The sequence below is a fragment of the Martes martes genome (assembly GCF_963455335.1).
Source record: "Martes martes genome assembly, chromosome: 12".
NCBI classification, from domain to species: domain Eukaryota; kingdom Metazoa; phylum Chordata; class Mammalia; order Carnivora; family Mustelidae; genus Martes; species Martes martes.
In genome coordinates this window covers 60,842,841-60,862,078 of record NC_137900.1, presented here as the reverse complement: position 1 = coordinate 60,862,078, position 19,238 = coordinate 60,842,841, and the positions used below count along the sequence as shown (strand labels likewise).

The following is a 19,238-nucleotide window of genomic DNA, read 5'->3' as shown; positions in this document are numbered from 1 at the left end:
TTTATGCTCATACTGTTACTACCATCAGTGTGGCTTGTCCCAGTCTTCGAAAGGAAATTAAACTAGACTAGTCTGATCTGCTCTTTGCAAAATCATACATCTTTTCTTTTAGGATATTATATTTACTTGCTTCTTACTCCCTCCCTCCCTCCCCTTCTCTTTTAAAATATCTTTTTTTCTTAAAGATTTTATTTATTTGACAAAGAGAGACACAGTGAGGGAGGGAACACAAGCAGGGGGAGTGAGAGAGGGAGAAGCAGGCTTCCCACTGAGCAGGGAGCCTGATGCGGGGCTCGATCCCAGGACCCCGGGATCGTATCCTGAGCTGAAGGCAGACACTTAACGACTGAGCCACCCAGGCACCCCTTAAAATATCTTTTTGTTATCAGTGTTAAGGTGATTGGCTCATAACAGCTAGAAAGTACACTACTTTAAAATTTCTCATTCTTAAAAGGGATTTGACTCCTTTTCTATAAGTTCTTATGCTAAGAGTCAATAAATTTCCCACTGGTTGCCTCTTGTCACCCAAGTTACCCCCCATCTTTCCCCTTATTCAAGTCATCACCAAGTCATGCCACAGAATATATCTGGACCCTGTTTAAGGTTGAAATGATCTGCAATCAGTCATCAAGTGCCCAGCGGCACCAAGACACACATCAACAGCTTAGGGGCTGGATAGTAACTTGGTTTTTAGAAAAGCTTTTTGGAAAAATAGATGTTGAAGATCAGCAGGCATAGGTTACTACATGGCTAATGCTTCTGCTTTCACCCAGGATAGCAGCTTTCATCTTTATTTTATCCTAGATCTCCTAAGCAAACCATTCACAAAATGCTCACTAGAAATAGGCCCTAATGACTATATTCACTAACTCCCTCACTCATTAAACAATATGGAACACCTACTGTGTGTTGGAATTTTGCTAATCCCTGAAGAAGAGAAAAAGAGAAAAGAGGAGACAAGAAAAAGAAGTCATAAAGAATAAACTAAAGGAAAGCAAAGTCTAACAGAATATAAGTACACAAATTAAAATATAAAAATAGAATTATTGAAGGCACTTGACAAATGTTTCTGAAACTAAATTCCATAAGAGAAGTTCAGATGAAGGTCTACAGAAGTTTGCAGGAAGGATAAATTACTATTAGCTGGAGAGAGCTGGGAAGATTCCATGGGAATGACTGGCATTTGAGAGAGGCTAAGAAACAAGAGTGGGCAACTGGAGATGGAAGAGTATTTCAAGCAGAGAAGGAAAAAGTGAGGAAGCATTTGACATGTGGGGAGGATGGGCAAAGGGAAGTGGTGGGAGAGAAAACTCTAAAGATAGGCTGTGGTTCAGACCATCATCTGAAACAAGACTGGAGAGTCATTATGGGGGAAGAAACTTACTTGCAAATAATACTTCCCCGGGATTTACTATGACAAGGTTTAATCTGCAGTGAACAAGCGACTGCTTTCCACATTTCTGGCTGGCACTTCTTAATGTCAAGAACAGGTATGTTGATAAATGGCATCTTTATGCTTCCTTTCTCCCACAGCTTCATGTCATTCATGGCTCCTTGATCTGACTGAGCATTACAACTCCTGAAAAGTTCTGTTGGCCTGAAAAGAAAAACACCCAGAAAAAAATCAAGAGGAAATTATTTTCTAGAGAGAAGTAATAGTTAAGATCCTGACATATATACAAAATACAGTAGGAAAATCTGATTTTCTTAAAGAAAGTACATATAACGCATCAAAGGATATCAGCTTTGAATGTATGGGGGCTCTTTTGATGTCATCTTTGGTGAAAGACCCTTGAAAGTTTTTTTGCCCCTTTTTTAAAAATTGCGTTGTGGGTTTTTTTGTTTTTGTTTTTGTTTTTTTTTAAAGATTTTATTTATTGGGCGCCTGGGTGGCTCAGTTGGTTGAGTGACTGCTTTTGGCTCAGGTCATGATCCTGGAGTCCCAGGACTGAGTCCTGCATTGGGCTTCCTGCTCAGCAGGGAGTCTGCTTCTCCTGCTGACCTCTCTCCTCTCATGCTCTCTCTCATTTCTCTCTCTCTCTCTCTCAAATAAATAAAATCTATAAAAAAAATTTTATTTATTTATTTGACAAGAGAAAGAGAGACCACAAGCAGGGGAAATAGCTGGCAGAGGGAGAGGGAGAAGCAGGCTCCCTGCTCAGCAAAGAGCCCGATGTGGGGCTCAATCTCAGGACTCTGGGATCATGACCTGAGCCAAAGGCAGATGCTTAACCAACTAGGCCACCCAAGCGCCCCAAGGGTTGTTTGATTTTTTTATTGTGAGTATAGGAGTTATTTACATATTTTGGTTATAAGCCCTTTGTCAAATGTATGTGTGACTGTAAGTGTGCACATGTGATACACTGAATATTTTCTCTCAAACTGTGGCCTGCCTTTTCAAATCTTAAATGGTGTCTTTTGGTGAATAAGTGTTTACTGTTGAACCCTAACTCATTAATGTTTTCTTTTATAATTAGCGCATTTTGTTTCCTGTCTACAAAATCTTTATCTATACCAAGTTTGTCAAGATATTTTCCTATATTTTCTTCTAGAAGCTTTATATTTTCAGCTTTTATGTTTTATTCTATGACCCATCCTAAATTAATTAATTAATTAATTTACTTATTTTATTGACTTATTTATTGAGAGAGAGAACAGGTAGGAGGCGGAGAGGGAGAGAGAATATCAAGCAGACTCCATGATGAGCATGTTGCCTGACGTGGGGTTCCATCCTAGTACCTGGGATCATGACGCTTAGCCCACTGACACGCCCCAAGTGCCTCTAATTTGTGTTGCTTTATAACAAGTCTTAAAATCAGGTATTCTAAGTTCTCTAAATTTTTTAAAAAAATTATTTTAGCTGGGGCACCTGGGTGGCTCAGTGGGTTAAGCCTCTGCCTTCAGCTCAGGTCATGGACTCAGGGTCCTGGGATTGAGCCCTGCATTGGGCTCTCTGCTCAGCAGGGAGCCTGCTTCCCCCTCTCTCTCTGCCTGCCTACTTGTGATCTGTCAAATAAATAAATAAGTAAAATCTTAAAAAAAATATTTTAGTGGGGCGCCTGGGTGGCTCAGTGGGTAAAGCCTCTGCCTTCGGCTCAGGTCATGGTCTCAGTGTCCTGGGATCGAGCCCCGCATCGGGCTCTCTGCTCAGCAGGGAGCCTGCTTTCTCCCCTCTCTCTGCCTGCCTCTCTGCCTACTTGTGATCTCTCTCTCTGTCAAATGAATAAATAAAATCTTTTAAAAAAATTATTTTAGCTATTTTAGGTCCTTTGTAGTTTCATTTGAATTTCAGAATTAGTCTGGAAATTTCAATCTTAAAAGGCCCACTGGGATTTTGATTGGGATTGCACTGAATCTAGAGATCAGTTTCATGAGAATTAACACCTTAACAATATTGAGTCTTCTAATCCATAAACAGGACACCTCTCTCTGTTTATTCATTGTCTTTGATTTCTCTCTGCGAAGTTTTCTGGTTCTCGATATACAGTTTTTGCACCTCTTTTGTTAAATTTACCCTAAGTATCTCATGTTTTTTGATGAAATTTTGTAAATTTTTTTTTAGAAAAAATTTTTTTAAAGATTTTATTTATTTATTTGACAGACAGAGATCATAAGTAGGCCGAGTGGCAGGCAAAGAGAGAGAGAGGAGGAGGAAGCATGCTCCCTGCTAAGCAGAGATCCTGATGCGGGGCTTGATCCCAGGACCCTGGGATCATGATCTGAGCTGAAGGCAGAGGCTTTAACCCACTGAGCCACCCAGGTGCCCCAGTAAATTTGTATTTTTAAAATAAATTTCATTTTCCCATTGTTTGCTGCTAACATACAGAATTGCAGTTGGCTTTTCTACGTTAACCTTGTATACTGTCACTTTGTTAAATTTAAGGATTTACAGGGAGTTTGTTTGCAGATTTGGGCGCAAGTCCTTTTGTGGTTCCCACCTTTCTGGGGGTTTCTACTCCCATATCTAGCCACCCTGGCAGCCCTAAACTCTGATCTCTAGCTCCTCAGCCCAAGACTGCTGCTTTTTGCTTGAATTCTTTATGCCATGTGAGGGGGCTGAGGGTGCCCATGAAGGAAAAACTGGATAAATGTGGCCCTCATGCAGCATGGTTTCTATGCCTCATGAGATACAGCCCCTCCTGCTTTTGGTCACTCTCTACCACCTCCAAAACAATACTTTTTTCATATTTTGTACAGAGTTCATAATTGGTACTTGCAGAAGTATTAGTTTGATACAAACTACTCCACTATCCCCAGAAGCCAGACTGTAAGTCCAAGTTTAACTTCAAACATTTCATAGGTTTCAAATTTACTCAATCTCTAAACCAGGTCCTTATTGGCTAATACTCTATCATCAGCTGTAAAGATACCTCAGTTTTCTTACTCGAAATAATATTCTGAATACCTTAAAAAAATATTCTGAATACTTTTAGAAGAGTAGGATTTATGTCCTTTTGAACTTCTGTCTGGCCCAACTGAATGATTCTTTCCCTCTCTGCCCCCTTGATCTCCAGACTGTAGCTCATAAAACCAGCCTCCTCTTGCTTAGAAACTGTCTCTCTGCCTTCTCTGATATGGTGTTCTCTATGCCTCTGGATGGCTTTTTGTTTTCTTCACTGTTTGTTCAGGCATTCAATTTTGGGCCGTAGTTTTTCTGACCATACTTGATACCTCAAGAAAATACAAATAAAACAATATTTTTGTATGAAATAAGGAACTGAGTGGGACTTCCACACTGGTTGAAGTAAACTGTTCAAAAGAGGGCATTTGATGGCCAAATTGTTTACAGTGATTTATTCTGCAATGTATTGTTTCCACTGGTTGTGTAATAGAAGGAAGAGGGGAAGAATGGTAGACCGAGGCAGAAAAGGTTCTTTGAATTCTAGATGCTTTAAGAATCACTAGTCTAGAAGGAACTTTGTTATGGTGCTTCCTTTCCCAGAGGTGATTTACTGGATAGATTATAGCATTTAAAGATGAAATCATAAAAAAAATACTACTCCTTTTAACTTAGCATCAGAGTAAAAATCAGAGTAAAGTGGTCTTTTCACTTATTTAAGAAAAAGAGAATGATAAAATACTTCCATTCCATGTACAATAGTTTACTCCTACCTGTTGTTAAAATTTGTACAGTAAGTAAGATTTCTACAGCCCAACTGGCAAGGTTCCCGAACATCTGCTAAACAGGTCAACATGGACACTTCCACTGGATTATATTCACAAAAACGATCAAATTCTTGCCAACTCTGTGTATTGCCCCAGCTCATGCTATAAAGTTTAGTGCACAGTTCTCTGAAACAAAGGCACAAATGCAGAAACACAGATGAGCCAAATGAATAAATAATTTGATTTGCATAAAACTCAAATCCTATGAACTATACTTCAGAATATAAATGAGAAAAAAAACTTACAAAAACGAAAAGACTCAAATTTATCTCCTAGAATTTAGAGCCATAAACAGTGAACTTTTCCATGAAAATCTTCCATGAAAATCGCCTTGTTTTATCATCTGTATCTTTCCATTTTCCCATGATTGCTACAAAGCTCAGTGCTAAATGTAACGTTTAATTACAGTATTTGTACATTCTTATTCTTGGCACAGTTATTTCTTCTATATTTCTGATCTCTCTCTTACCTTTACGTAAAGTAAGGTAAGGCATATGTTTTTGCCTCCACAAAGATAGATTCCCCTATATTTATATTTCAATCACAGGAGGTAAAACTGTGACATGGTCCTCAGATTTAAGAAGGTTTACAGACTTAGGGTTCATTAGTTTCTCCCTGAAAAGTTATCCCAAAGTCACTTATATTCCTAAAGATAGGCCAAGGCAGTCTACATGTAAAAGCTTATGAATTCCAAGGCTTCTATATACTATTTTAGTTCATATGTGACACTCTTATTTGTAGTACTCAATGATTACAAAGCAACTTGCATATGACTAAAATAGTATCAGTATCATTTCCAAACTAATTTCACATTAGTTTAACTTTTAAAATTTATACAAATAATAAAAATGTAAAAAAAAACCATGTAGTATAAAATATAATACTCCCAAAATATGCAAAGTCACAGGTAAAAATTCTCCATTCCTGCCACATTTTATTTGACTTTCATAATTAACCCAATTAGGAGGATGTTTTTACTTTTATAATTTTGCTTATTCACTCTGCTGATATTTACTGAGTGCCTATTTTGTGTTAGACCCTGTTCAAGGCACTGGATATATCACAGTAAATAGGGGAGATAAAGTCTCTGCTTTCCATGGAGCTTATCCATCTTTGAGATGAGGAAGGTGCAACTGAGTTAAATTCTGTACCTTGAGCTGGAAACCAGTCCTTTCTCTAGTCCTTAACTTTCTCTATGACCTTCAACAGACTGTTCAAGAACATCTCAGAATTAGTTTTCTATATATATGCAGGAATTATACAAACCAACACCAATCATAAGATGGAAATAAACCAAAAAACCCCACATCAAGGTAAGGTAGGGCAAAGTGTTTCTTAGTGAAGTTCTTCTAGATGACACAGCAATTCCAATCTCCAGTGACTTTAGGGCATAAATACTTTTAAGGACATTCAAAGAATTACTCAGCATCCCTCCCATAAATACATTTAATTCCTATCAGCAATCAAATTCCCTTAATTACCGGACCAACTTAACTTCTCTTTAAGCTCTTCTGTTAATTTTCTTCAGATATCTTCCAGTTTTTTTTTATATCTTTGGTATTTGATGAGTTATTCTAGGCACAATTTTTGCTAAAGGTCCATTCAGTTTTAGGAAAAACTGTTTCACTCATGGTAGGTGATATTTCAGGATTTCTAGTAATACGTGGTCCACTTTCACCTAAAATATCCCTAATAAAGTAAACTTCTAGTTTGCCTGTGTTCTACCATGACCTTAGTTACCTCCATTTATTCTTGTTTCTAGATTGTTTCTTCTGTCTTATATTTGTGTAATTTTTCCTTAAGTGTATCAACCAAATGAATGACAATACACTGCTATCTAACTTTGGGTTTAAGTGCCAACCCAGATCATTCACCAATATATACAAAAGGTCCGTTATTGTTCAAAGTTTCATAATTTAACAAAGAGAATGTCCCTTAGAGGTCACATCAAAACATCTTCTAAACTGTAAGCTTACCTAGTGAGGGTAGGTAGAATCCATGTTTGAGGGTAGAATCCATGTTTCATCATCTTTAAATATTCATTGCCCTGCCAATGTTAATCCTCTATACCCCAAAATACAGTTCTATTTAGCAATGTTCAAAAACAATGTCTTATATACACATGACACTCAATAAATATTTGCTGGATGAAAGAAAGATTTTACATCTTCTAAACTCTTAAGTCTACACAATGCAAAAACATAATGTACATTTGCTAGACTTAAAATCACTAAGTAAAATGCTATTTTCTACTAGTTTTAATAAAGGAAAATGAGATACTGACCTACATGTTGAAGTGTTTGCTTTAGAACAACAATGCAATTTAGCTCCATCGAGGCCCGTAGAGGGAGGAGGGTGTAGAGTGACTCCAGGGTGAACAGACTGTGAGCTTTCAAGAAAACACTGCCAAAGGGGATCCTGAGGCAAAGGCTGGGTCTTACAACCCTCGATGAGGCCATCAACAATCTCCATCTCTGTTTTCTTAGACATCAGAATTCTCTTGCAGGCATTTTGGCAAGCATGGTCCTCAGCTCTGTCACAGCAATATAAACCTACATTTTCAGAATATATGTGGCTTAATTAGCTGATTTTATGTCATGCATTGCTCAGAACAGAAGAACATGGTGGTATCTTGGAAACACTACTACTCAGTCATATGTCAGTATCTGCAGTACACAGGGTCTACCAAATTCTCTCTCCATTATTTGCAGTCTAACAAATAACTGAAGAGCTAAAGGTAGACAAGTTATCTATTACCAGAATTCACCATTGTCTCCAAACATGGGATCGTTAGCACCAATACTATACAAATGAAAGGTCATCTCATCCTACACCTAGGAAGTCCTGACATGCAAAGTATCTTATGTTCCTGGAAAAGGTATTACAGATCAAACTGGAATTATTTCATGCTAGAAACAACTGCCTAAAAGGGACTGTGTTCTTGACAGAATGACAGAGATGATTAATTTCAATAGCAAAATCCACAAAAACCATATTCCATCACATTCTGGGATATAAAGCTTTCATATATCTGTGCAAGTTAACTAAGTTGTAATTTTTTTTTTAAGATTTTTTAATTTATTCAATTTAGAGAGAAAGAGAGAGAGAGGACTCGAGCAACAGAACAAGTAGAGAGGAGGGTCAGAGGGAAAGGGAGAAGCAGACTCCCTGATGAGCAGGGTGCCCACTGTGGGACTCAATCCTAGGTGCCTGGGATCATGACCTGAGCCTAAGGAAAATCTTAACCTACTGAGCCACTCAGGCCCCCCTAAGCTGTATTTAAATAATACAATAGCAAATTCTGGCAAGACATCAGGTTGCTTCTGCCTTTAAAACGAATGAAGTTGGGGCACCTGGGTGGCTCAGTGGGTTAAGCCTCTGCCTTCGGCTCGGGTCGTGGTCCCAGGGTCCTGGGATCGAGCCCCATATCGGGCTCTCTGCTCAGCCGGGAGCCTGCTTCCTCCTCTCTCTCTGCCTGCCTCTCTGCCTACTTGTGATCTCTGTCTGTCAAATAAATAAATAAAATCTTTAAAAAAAAATAAAAAAAAATAAAACGAATGAAGTTTGGGGTGCCTGGGTGGTGCTGTCAGTTAAGCGTCAGACTCTTTGTTTTGGCCTAGGTAGGGATCTCAGGGTTGGGAAATCGAGTCTGCATTGCACTCAGTAGGGAGTCTGCTTAAGATTCTCTTTCCCTCTCCCTCTGGCCCTTCTCCCCATGCACACGCACCCTCTCTATAAAATAAATAAATCTTAAAAAAAAAAAAATGAATAGGGATGCCTGGGTGGCTCAGTGATTAAGTATCTGCTTTCAGCTCCGGTCATGATCCTGAGGATCTGGGATCAAGTCGCACATCGGGCTCACTGCCCAGTGAGGAGCCTGTTTCTCCTTCTGTCTGCTGCTCCCCCTGCTTGTGCTCACTCACACTCTCGCTTTCTCTCTCCGACAAATAAACAAATAAAATCTTTAAAATAAAAAAATGAATAAAGGTTATCTGTGGCAAATGCTTCATCCTCTGATTTTCATCATATAGCCACACCACAGAATATTATAAGCATTAGAGTTCTGCTTTAGCTGCTGGACAAACAGGGCGCATATCACTGCCTCTGAGTTTACAAAAGCAAGTCTTTCAGTATCCCAGGGTAAACAAAATTTTGGCATTGGCTTATAAATCTTGTAAGTATTTTGTCAGTTTGGTTAATTAGTCAATTGCTTAAAGTTTGTTCACTTTTAAATGAAGAAAATGGATTATAGGACCTACAAAGCTGAGACTCTGAAGACCCCATAAGGTACAGGTTCATTAGGAGGTCCTGATTTTCCAAAGTATCAGGATCTCTTCTCATTTTTATGATGCTTTTATTGTAAAAGTAATAACTGTTCATTATAAAAATTCAAACATTATAAAAACATAAAATGGAATATGTATATAACTAAAAATGTATTATACTATACAGTTAGTTCTGCAACTTGACTATCTTCCTTACTATATCTTGGACTTCTTTTTACATAAACATGCTTTTTTCTTTATGTTGGTTATTAAGTATTGTTATTATACAGATATATAATTTATTTCATCAACTTTAATCAGTACCCTATTGATGGGTATTTGGGTTATTTCTAATTTTTCTCCATTACCATAAGTGTGGTAGCAAACATCCTTTACATGTGTATGTATAGTTTTGCAAATTTATGAATCTTCCTGAAGGATAAATTCTGAGAAATGGAATTGCTAGAGTAAAAGGTCTGATCATTTGAAATTCTCATGGTCATAACCCAACTTCCTTTCAAAATATCCATACCAATGAATTCTCTCATCCCCAGAACAAAGAGTGCCTGCTTCCTCATACCCTTGACAGCTCTACCTTTCTTGGTACCTTTCAGCTGTGATAATAATATGCAATCTGCCAAATCAAAACACCAAAGGAAGTCTAGTGTTTCCCAAATGACTGAGACTGCAGATATCTACAAGAATTTACTTCCTTTTTTTAAGTAGGCACCACACCCAGCCAGCATGGAGCCCAATGGGGTGCTTGAACTCACGATCCTGAGATCAAGACCTGAGCTGAGGTCAAGAGTCAGACGCTTAAACAACTGACCCATGCAGATCTCCCAAGAATTTACTTCCTTTTTACAAATGATTTTACCAATGACTGAAATGAGAGGAATATGTTCATTTGACTTACTATCTGTTGGGTTCCTCATTGGATAAGATTGGGTATAATTGTTCACACAGTGTATTAATTGCGGGCTGATAGCGGCACAATAATTTTCCACTGCTTTGATCTGAGATGGACCAGGAGAAGAGTCTGTTCGAAAGATGGCTTGACAGTATTCTCGGCAGTTTGTGTGATGGCCTGCATAACTGCAACAAACGGAGCCCACTAGGGGGAAGAAAAGGAGATGATGTTGAAATGGAAATAGCCATTTGCTAACAATAATCATCAGAATATTAATAGAACAGTATGTACCTTTTTGAATTTGAGAAATAAAGCCACGGCACAGATTAAATCATCACTACTATAGGCATAGCCATGAGGATATTCAGGTGCTTGCTGGTGTTAAGAGAGTCAGTATTTGTGAGTGTATAGTCTATCTAGCACAGTGGTTCTCAGGAAGAGTGCGATCACCCCTCTGCATGTTTCTGGTTTTCACAATGACTCGGGGACTACTGCTGGCATTTAGTGCATGGGGTTGGGTTTGTTCACTGCTGTGCAACGTACAGGGCCATCTCACAGAACCAAAGCAGTCTCCCAAAATGCCAATACTGCCCATGCCAAGAACCACTGGAACAGCTTCTTTTCATGTTAGATTTGTGGAGATTAACAAACAAAGCAAGGCAAATAAAACCAAAATAAAACCAAATCCAATATGCTCCCCATTTATAAAACAGGACCAGTAAAAACTGGGATACCAGGCTCATTTCATATATTTGACAGTTATATAACTGTGTATCTTGAAAAAATTCTCAAAAGTTCTATTGCATTTGAACATCTCTAAGAACATGTCTAATTTGAAGTGGTCTTTACCTCACAACTGATATTACCTGCTTTAATACTGAAAAGTAAAACTCACATTTGAAATATCTTTTTTGATTTGCGCATTTTTAGAAATCAAGGGGGACCATCTCAGGTCTCTGGGGGGGCCTAGATGAGTGGCTGGGGGTGCAGATGTGGGTTTTATACTGGGGAAGTGTAAGAGACCCACACAGGAGAGGTTAGACAGTCTGTGCGAAGCTGAAGGGAACCCAGGTATGGCAGGAAATGGGTAAGAGAAAGGCAGGTAGGAAATCTCTTATAATTATTAGAGGTTATGGAGGAACCAGAATCAGGTTTCTGGTGAATTCCACCGACCAGGGAATCAGCAAGGAATCAGGCAACTTCCAGAAATAATGACAAGGATAAAATTATACATAAATTAAACTAGGACTGAACTGATACAGGATAGGTCTGTTTCCTGCATCAGGAAACTGTTTAATACTTATTGTGCCACCTGTTTGTAACTTAGTTACTACTTACTGTCCTCATTGCTGAACTGTTCAAGTTCAACAAAAAGAGTAATTAATGGCTACATGTATCACCATTAACCTTAAGATAAACTGAGGGGTGGGGTGGAGAATCCTGAGGACAGAAGAGACAAGTGAAAAAAAGCCAAGGGTGCCCATCTTCTGATTCCTCCATTAGCCTGGCTTCCTCGCCAGTGTGGGAGGACAGAGATTACTATGAGAATGTCTTGGAAATTGTGAATTAAGCCCTAATTAGAGAGGGTTAGAAGATAAAGTCTAGCCAGCTGATGTTTCTTATCATACTTTGATACACTGAACTGCCAAGCTAATCCAAACAACTCTTCTGTTCCTCAGCTGTGTCTTCCTAGCTGCAACTGCTCTCATTACTCCCTTCACCTGGGATGCCCTTCCTCCCATCTCCACTGTTGATATATTGTCCATCCTTCAAGGCCCAGCTCAGCTGCCAACTCCACAAAGTCAACTCTAAACACCCCTGCTGGATATGATCCCTCCTTCCTCTGAACTCCCACAGCACTTTTATCAGGACACTATACCAATCCTGTGTCTGTCTCCCCAGAGCAAGTAGGCAGTAAATGTCTGCTGAATGAATTGGGAAGTAGTCCTTGGCAAGCACAACATTGTATCACCTGGGAATGCTTAATTTCTGCAAGTAATCCTATTAATTCAAGTAGGGCATGATCTTCCCATCTAACAGTCGTATCTGCTTTGTAAAGCTACTGTTAAGACATAGCAACTGTCATAATTCATGAATAGCCTGGACACCACTGAGGAAAGAGCCTATCCAAATCCTGCTGGCCCTTCAGGCAGCTTACTAACAGCCCACGTCATAATGCCAGGTCTTGGCAATACTTGTAACAGCTAAATCGTATTCTCTAAACTGTGTTTTGCTCTTTGGACTGTTCATATAACCATTGACAATATACTTACTTTCATTTCTGCTAATGCAACTGAAAAGAGCATTCTGTAAATTAAAGAAAAACAAACAAGTTAACCACGATGCAGAATTTCTGATTTTATTCCACTTGATGGTTACAGGGAAATCAGAATATCAAGTTATTTAATTCTTCTCTAAATCCAAGGATGAAGACAAAGATAGCTGAGATGGGACCCTGGTGAAAAGGGAAACCATCTTCTAACACAATTATTGGGGGTCAAGATTCTCATCCTGAGCCATAAGATGATCACAGTATAGCAAACCAAAGCTGTACCTGTGTATATGTGGGGTAACCTACAATGTATTGATCTCAAATATTTCTTGCAGTATATAAAAGAGCTCCCAGAAGGTAATATAATAAAAGGCATTTAGGGAAATAGAGATCTCATGTAACACTGCATTTTAGAGTTGAAAGGTCCTTAGAGATCATCTTTAATCGTTCTCAAACATGGCCATGCACCAGAATCACCTGGGCTTCCTAAGCCTTAACCCTACACTAAAGAATCACGATCTGCGAATATACCACAGAAATCTACATATTAAATAAGCCTTCAAAGATAATTCTTATGTAATTGTTGAATCACTATATTGTATTCCTGAAACTAATATAACACTGTATGTTAACTATACTGGAATTAGAATAAAAACAAAATGATGATTCTTATGTAACCGCCTTGGGAAGCTGGGGAATCTCTACCATTTTAAAGATGAACAAACTGTTTCCCTCAGCAGTGGGGAGACTGCCCCAGGTCATACGACAAGTCAAAAACAGGGCCTGAGACTAGAATCAGTATTTTGAATTCTCAGATCACTGTTCAGAAAACATCACACTGTGTTAAAGTCACTTTAAGGAAAACAAGAGGCAAAATAAGACAAAACCAAAAAATTTCTTGTTCAAAGCCATATGGATATTCAGGGCTTGTTGGCTAATAATATTCTGTAATTACAATTGAAAGAGAATGAATTCCTAAAAGAAATAACATGGGCATAAATAAAAGGAAGATGGAAATCAAGTGCTCTTATAGTACAATATAGATGACTTTGGCTTTTAATTGTAGCTAAATCACAAGCCAGCTATGTGGTCTAGACTTTTAAAGGAGCAGCTTTACAGACATTTAAAATCTACCTTTAAGGGCACCTGGGTGGCTCAGTGGGTTAAGCCACTGCCTTCGGCTCAGGTCATGATCCCAGGGTCCTGGGATCAATTCCCGCATCGGGCTCCTTGCTCGGCAGGAAACCTGCTTCTCTTTCTGCCTCTGCCTGCCTCTCTGTCTACTTGTGTGTGCGCGCTCTCTCTCTTACAAATAAAAAAAAAAAATCTACCTTTAAGGATCCACCTATGCAGCTGTGTGAAGTTATACTGCATTCATTTTCTCCACTAAGTAATATTCTACTGTAGAAATAAACCATACTTGATTTATCATTTAAAGCAAAACAAAACAAAAAACCCAGACTTGATAGATAAGGGCTAATGAGTCATCCAGTCTGAATTCTTTCTGCTAGAGATCTCAAGTGATATGAGGAGTGAGAAGTAAACTTTTTTTTTTTAAAGATTTTATTTATTTATTCGACAGACAAAGATCACAAGTAGGCGGAGAGGCAGGCAGAGAGAGAGAGGAGGAAGCAGGCTCCCTACAGAGCAGAGACCCGATGCGGGGCTCGATCCCAGGACCCTGGGATCATGACCCGAGCCGAAAGCAGAGGCTTTAACCCACTGAGCCACCCAGGTGCCCTGAGAAGTAAACATTTTTGATGTTAATGATCTCTTCTAGATCTCTCTTCAGACATGTTTCTTTGTTTCACTTTTTACCTACCTGTTTTATATATAGCCATCTATTTTGGTTCAGTGGTTCTAGGAACACTTCCCATAAAATGATTTAAATCAGTATTAAAATACAATCTACCAGGGCACATGCGTGGCTCAGTCAGTTAAGTGTCCAACTCTGGATTTCGGCTCAGGTCATGATCTCAGGGTCAGAAGATCAATCCCTGAGTTGGGCTCCACACCAGGTATAGAGCCTGCTTAGGATTCTCTCTCTCCCTCTCTCTTTGCTCCTCTGCTCGCCCACCCGCCCACTCCCTTTCACTCAAAAATAAATACGTAAATAAATAAAATAAAATAAAAATAAAAAGCAATCTACTACCAAGTTTCCAGCCCCCTTTGATTCTCATCACCTTTCTCTTTCTAATAAACTGGTTGTTCTTTTGGGGTTGGCCTTTTCAACCTTGTACCTGAAGGAATGCGTTTATTATCTCGGTGGCCATCCTGAGTCAAATGGCCTGATCTCCAGTTTTGATATTCTTCCAGTTACTCATACAAGTCTCCAGAGCAGTGGTTCTCTGCGGGGGTGATGTGCTCCCCCGGGGGCATTGGGTGTGGAGGAGGAGCATGTGCGCTGCTGGCATCTAATGGGCAGAGGAGGCCAGTGGTGCTAAACACCCTATAAGGCACACGGCAGCTCCTCCACAACAAACAACAGACCAAAACATAAATAGTGCCAAGGTTCAGAAACCCTGTTCTGGAGACTTTCAAATTTGTTCAAGATGGATTTTTAGAAATTTGACCTTATAAATAAAAGAAATATCATTCTGACTTGGCTTGGTGGATCTTAGCTTCAGGGAGAGATACTGAAGGACACAAAACCTGAAAAATGTCAGAGCTCATCTAATTCAACCCATTATTTGACCAAAGCCAGAGATAGAGGCCTAAAAAGGAGAAATCCTTAGAACTCTAGCCTTCACCCTCATGTGGGCTGGCAAACTATGGCACATGGCCAAATCTTGCCTGCTGCCTCTTTTTGTAAATAAAGTTTTATTGGAATAGTCACACTCATTTGTTTACATATTGTATACAGCTACTTCATACTACAATGGTAGCGTTGAGTAGACAGAGGCCATCTAAACTGCAAGCCTAAAATATTTGCTATTTGACCGTTTACAGAAAGTCTGTCAACCCCTGAGGTAAAAGGAGGGCCAACTGTCGCCCTTGATGTCACATCCACAGTTCAGAAATGTTCCTTAAGCACTTCAGATTTTCTCTTAATGTTCATTGATAGACCTTTTGTGGATAAGTTTACTTTACTGAACTATGTATAGCAGTACCTCTAGTATTAATAAAGACAATTTTTATATCTCTATTTTTATCTTTATTAATTTTAAGGTTTTAAAGAATGGTCCTTCATTCCAAGTATACCAGCATTTGATGAATTAATCAATTCTCTCTTGCTTACTTTATACGCATCATGATTTCAAACTCTGATCACATCATCCTCTTTGATAAAGGATTCTTAACCTTAAGTAACTATAGGTAGGCATAAACTATACCTTGGGTGACTATATCTGATGTATGAACCATAGGTAACGGCCTTTTCACTGCTGAAACTATTGCTGATAGTTTGACAGGGTGTTAGACATACATATAATCAGTTACACTATTAACTTATAATTTCTTCATTTCTTAAGACATTTGTTAAGTCTTAGCTAAAGCTAATTCTTAAGTCTTGCAAATGTCTGGTCGCCATCTGGTGGCAAAAGAGGTAACTGAGGCTTTATAATAACATGGAGTCTCTTCTGACCTTTCGCCATTACTGTACGCATTTTGCCTCCATATAACAACCCCCTCCTCTGCTCATCTTCTTCTAGAATAGATAAAAATTAGTGTTACCAAGATGAGGATCTGCCACAACCTCAGAAAGCCAAAAAACACAGCAGTGTGCTGGAGCTGACAGGATCCCGAGAGATCTTCAAATCTAAAAGCCTCCACTAACCAGCTGGAGAGACAGATGTACTCAGTAAGCAAAGGGCAGAGCCAGGGCACCACACTTTCTCTCATGCCACTAACGCTGTAAGAAGACTGGATTATTTTTCCGAATGCAGCCAATGCAAGGTTGAATTTATGTCCACATTGTAATCTTTTTTTTTTTTTATTATGTATGTATGTATGTATTTGACAGAGAGAGAGACACAGTGAGAGAAGGAACAGAAGCAGGGGAGTTGGAGAGGGAGATGTGGGCTCCCTGCCAAGCAGGGAGCCCAACATGGGGCTGGAACCCAGGACCCTGGGATCATGACTTGAGCCAAAGGCAGACGCTTAACAACTGAGCCACCCAGTCGCCCCTGTAATCTCTTTTTTAATAGTCTCCTAGTTTTAGAATCAGCACATTAAATTGTGGGGACAACAATCATTTCTTGAGGTTCATATTATTTCTCTTAAAAATATTTGATCATGGGGTGCCTGGGTGTCTCAGTTGGTTGAGCAACTGCCTTAGGCTCAGGTCACAGTCCTGGAGTCCAGGATCGAGTCCCTCATCAGGCTTCCTGCTTGGTGGGGAGTCTGATTCTCCCTCTGACCCTCCCCTTCCTCATGCTTTCTCTCTTTCTCTCTCAAATAAATAAATAAAATCTTTAAAAAAATTTTTTGATCATGAATCTTTCCTCAGGTAGCTACTTCCAGTTCCCTGCCCCACTCGCAGTGGCTTTAGAGAACTGCAACAAGCCTTTCCACCTAGTGTTGGGAGCAGGGAGCAAGCCTGACAGAAAAACTAAAATACAAAGTAAAATCAAAGTCAAGGGAACCACAGTGATCCTGCAAGCCATACTGACCCTCCTTTGGGGGAAGAGCCACTGGAGCGCAACTGGGAGGTAGACTCTCCCGATCCAATCACTTGCTCAGAAGTTGGCTCTATGGATTTATTTTCTGTCCCAGCCACACATCCTTTTCCATTTCTGGGACTCTCTTCTTCCTACTTAACATCTCTCCATTTGCCCACTTGTCTCAATGATGAGGATGATGAAAACTAAACAAACACAGACTATATGAACTTCCTTAAAAAAAGGGGTTCATTTTGGATGCTTCAGTTACTTCTGGATAAAGACCCAAAAGAGCACATTTTATGAACTGTTATTTAACGTTCCCTATTCCCAAGGATACTAGTTAAAAGTAAAGGACCTGCTCTCTTGTTAAGACCTCAATAAATGTTTCTTTTTCATAAATGGACTGAAATTTCTCCCACGTTGAAGTTTTGCATTTCATATAAGGAATCTAGCTCATCAGTTGGAAAGATTAAATAATTGACCTCTATTTTACTTTATTTAATTTTTATTTAATTTTATTTTAAGTAAGCTCTAGGTCCAATGCAGAGCTTGAACTACAACCCCAAGATTAAGAGCTACATGCTCTACCAACTGAGCCAGCCAAGCACCCACAAATAATTGACCTTTAAAAACAAACATGTTTTTAAACTTCTACAAGATGTTTTTTCCTTATTGTGGACACCATGGCTTTTTAGTCAAAAAGTTTAAGTGACTAGAATATGTCAAAGATTTAATATCTTGATATGGATACTGCTAAATGAGTGCTTCTTCAGTTTCTGCCTCCCAAATAATAAATACCATTTCAAGAGCTGGATAAAAACAAATACTTAAAACTGAACTAAGAATAGGCCTAGACTGCTCAAAGTTTACTCATTATCACCAGAGCACCCAACCAACTGGAAGCAAATTCAAGGGCAAGGAACATCTGTAGAGTAACCCAAGGTCTAGGACAGAGCTCAGCACAGTGTTTTGGTAGATTGACTGCAGTCATGGCCCTAGTTCTTCACATTTTCCTCTACCTATTTCTCTTACACTAACTCTGAACTTAGCCACATGGTTTGCTTTGGTCAAGTGGACGGTAGCAAGCTTGAGGCAAGCAGAGGCCTGCACAGAGACTTTCATCTTTCCACTTCCTCTCTTGCACTCTTATCACCACCACTGGAACATGCCTGAGCTAGAAGGCTGGAAGAGAAGCATGGAGGAGAGCTGAGCTGACTTAGGCAACAGTATCCTAAAGAAGCTAGACTCAGGCTGACCTTCGGGCTGACTGCAGAACTATGAGTAAGCCCAGCCCAAATCAGCTAAGGTTGGCCAGACCAGCACTGCCTACCTGGCTCTTACATTAGTAAGAAATGATAAACTGTTATAGTTTCGGGCAATGATGGAGTTTGGGGATAGTCTGCTACACAACATTATTGTAACAGATACAGCATTCAGTGCTTTCTGTACTCATTCTGAGAATGCCTAATTCATAGACATTTATACAAGGTTTCCACATAAAACTGCTATTTACTCTGAAACAAAGAACTTTGTATAATTCAGCTTTCCACAATGGAAAAAGTTTCTACTAAAAAGTTCTATTTGTAAAAATACTAACTGTAGCACCTATTTATAGGCAACAAATTTTTGTTCATCCTTTAAGCCTTACCTGCTCTGTGAAGACTTTCCCATTACACTGTGCAGGGTTGTTTTGTTTTAGGCTCCAATGTGTCTTGTACAGCCTTCTAGCAATGGACTTGTCTCACTGTATTATAAAGAGCTATTTGAATTTCTCTCTTACCATGGGCTAGCTATGAGCTTCTTACACAGTGGCTAAATCCCTTCTCCTTTGTACCCTGAGAACAGTGCCTGAGACACATTAAGTGTATCAGTTTGGTGTGTTATCAGTTCAGTGAATATTAAGTGAATGTATGATGACAGATGCAAAGACAACTGAGAGGTATACTCTGTCCCAGGAACTTAAGAGTTTAATATTAAAAAGGGACATGTAAACACAGAGTTATACTATAAGTCGAAAATGCTAT

The 19,238-nt window shown here is 39.2% G+C and overlaps 1 protein-coding gene across 2 annotated transcripts in view; it reads right to left on the bottom strand.

Moving 5' to 3' along the window:
* RECK (reversion inducing cysteine rich protein with kazal motifs) overlaps positions 1 to 19,238 on the bottom strand; it is a gene marked incomplete at both ends in the record, with an annotated part of 75,704 nt that overhangs the window by 27,108 nt on the left and 29,358 nt on the right. The window contains 5 exons of one of the 2 annotated variants that reach the window (XM_080820071.1): positions 1,385 to 1,597; positions 5,113 to 5,292; positions 7,451 to 7,718; positions 10,348 to 10,545; positions 12,615 to 12,648. In XM_080820071.1, coding sequence (XP_080676197.1) covers positions 1,385 to 1,597; positions 5,113 to 5,292; positions 7,451 to 7,718; positions 10,348 to 10,545; positions 12,615 to 12,648 — 893 coding nt within the window. Of the gene's footprint in view, positions 1 to 1,384; positions 1,598 to 5,112; positions 5,293 to 7,450; positions 7,719 to 9,421; positions 9,475 to 10,347; positions 10,546 to 12,614; positions 12,649 to 19,238 lie in introns of those variants that run through there. The other variant, XM_080820072.1, reaches the window with a different exon arrangement.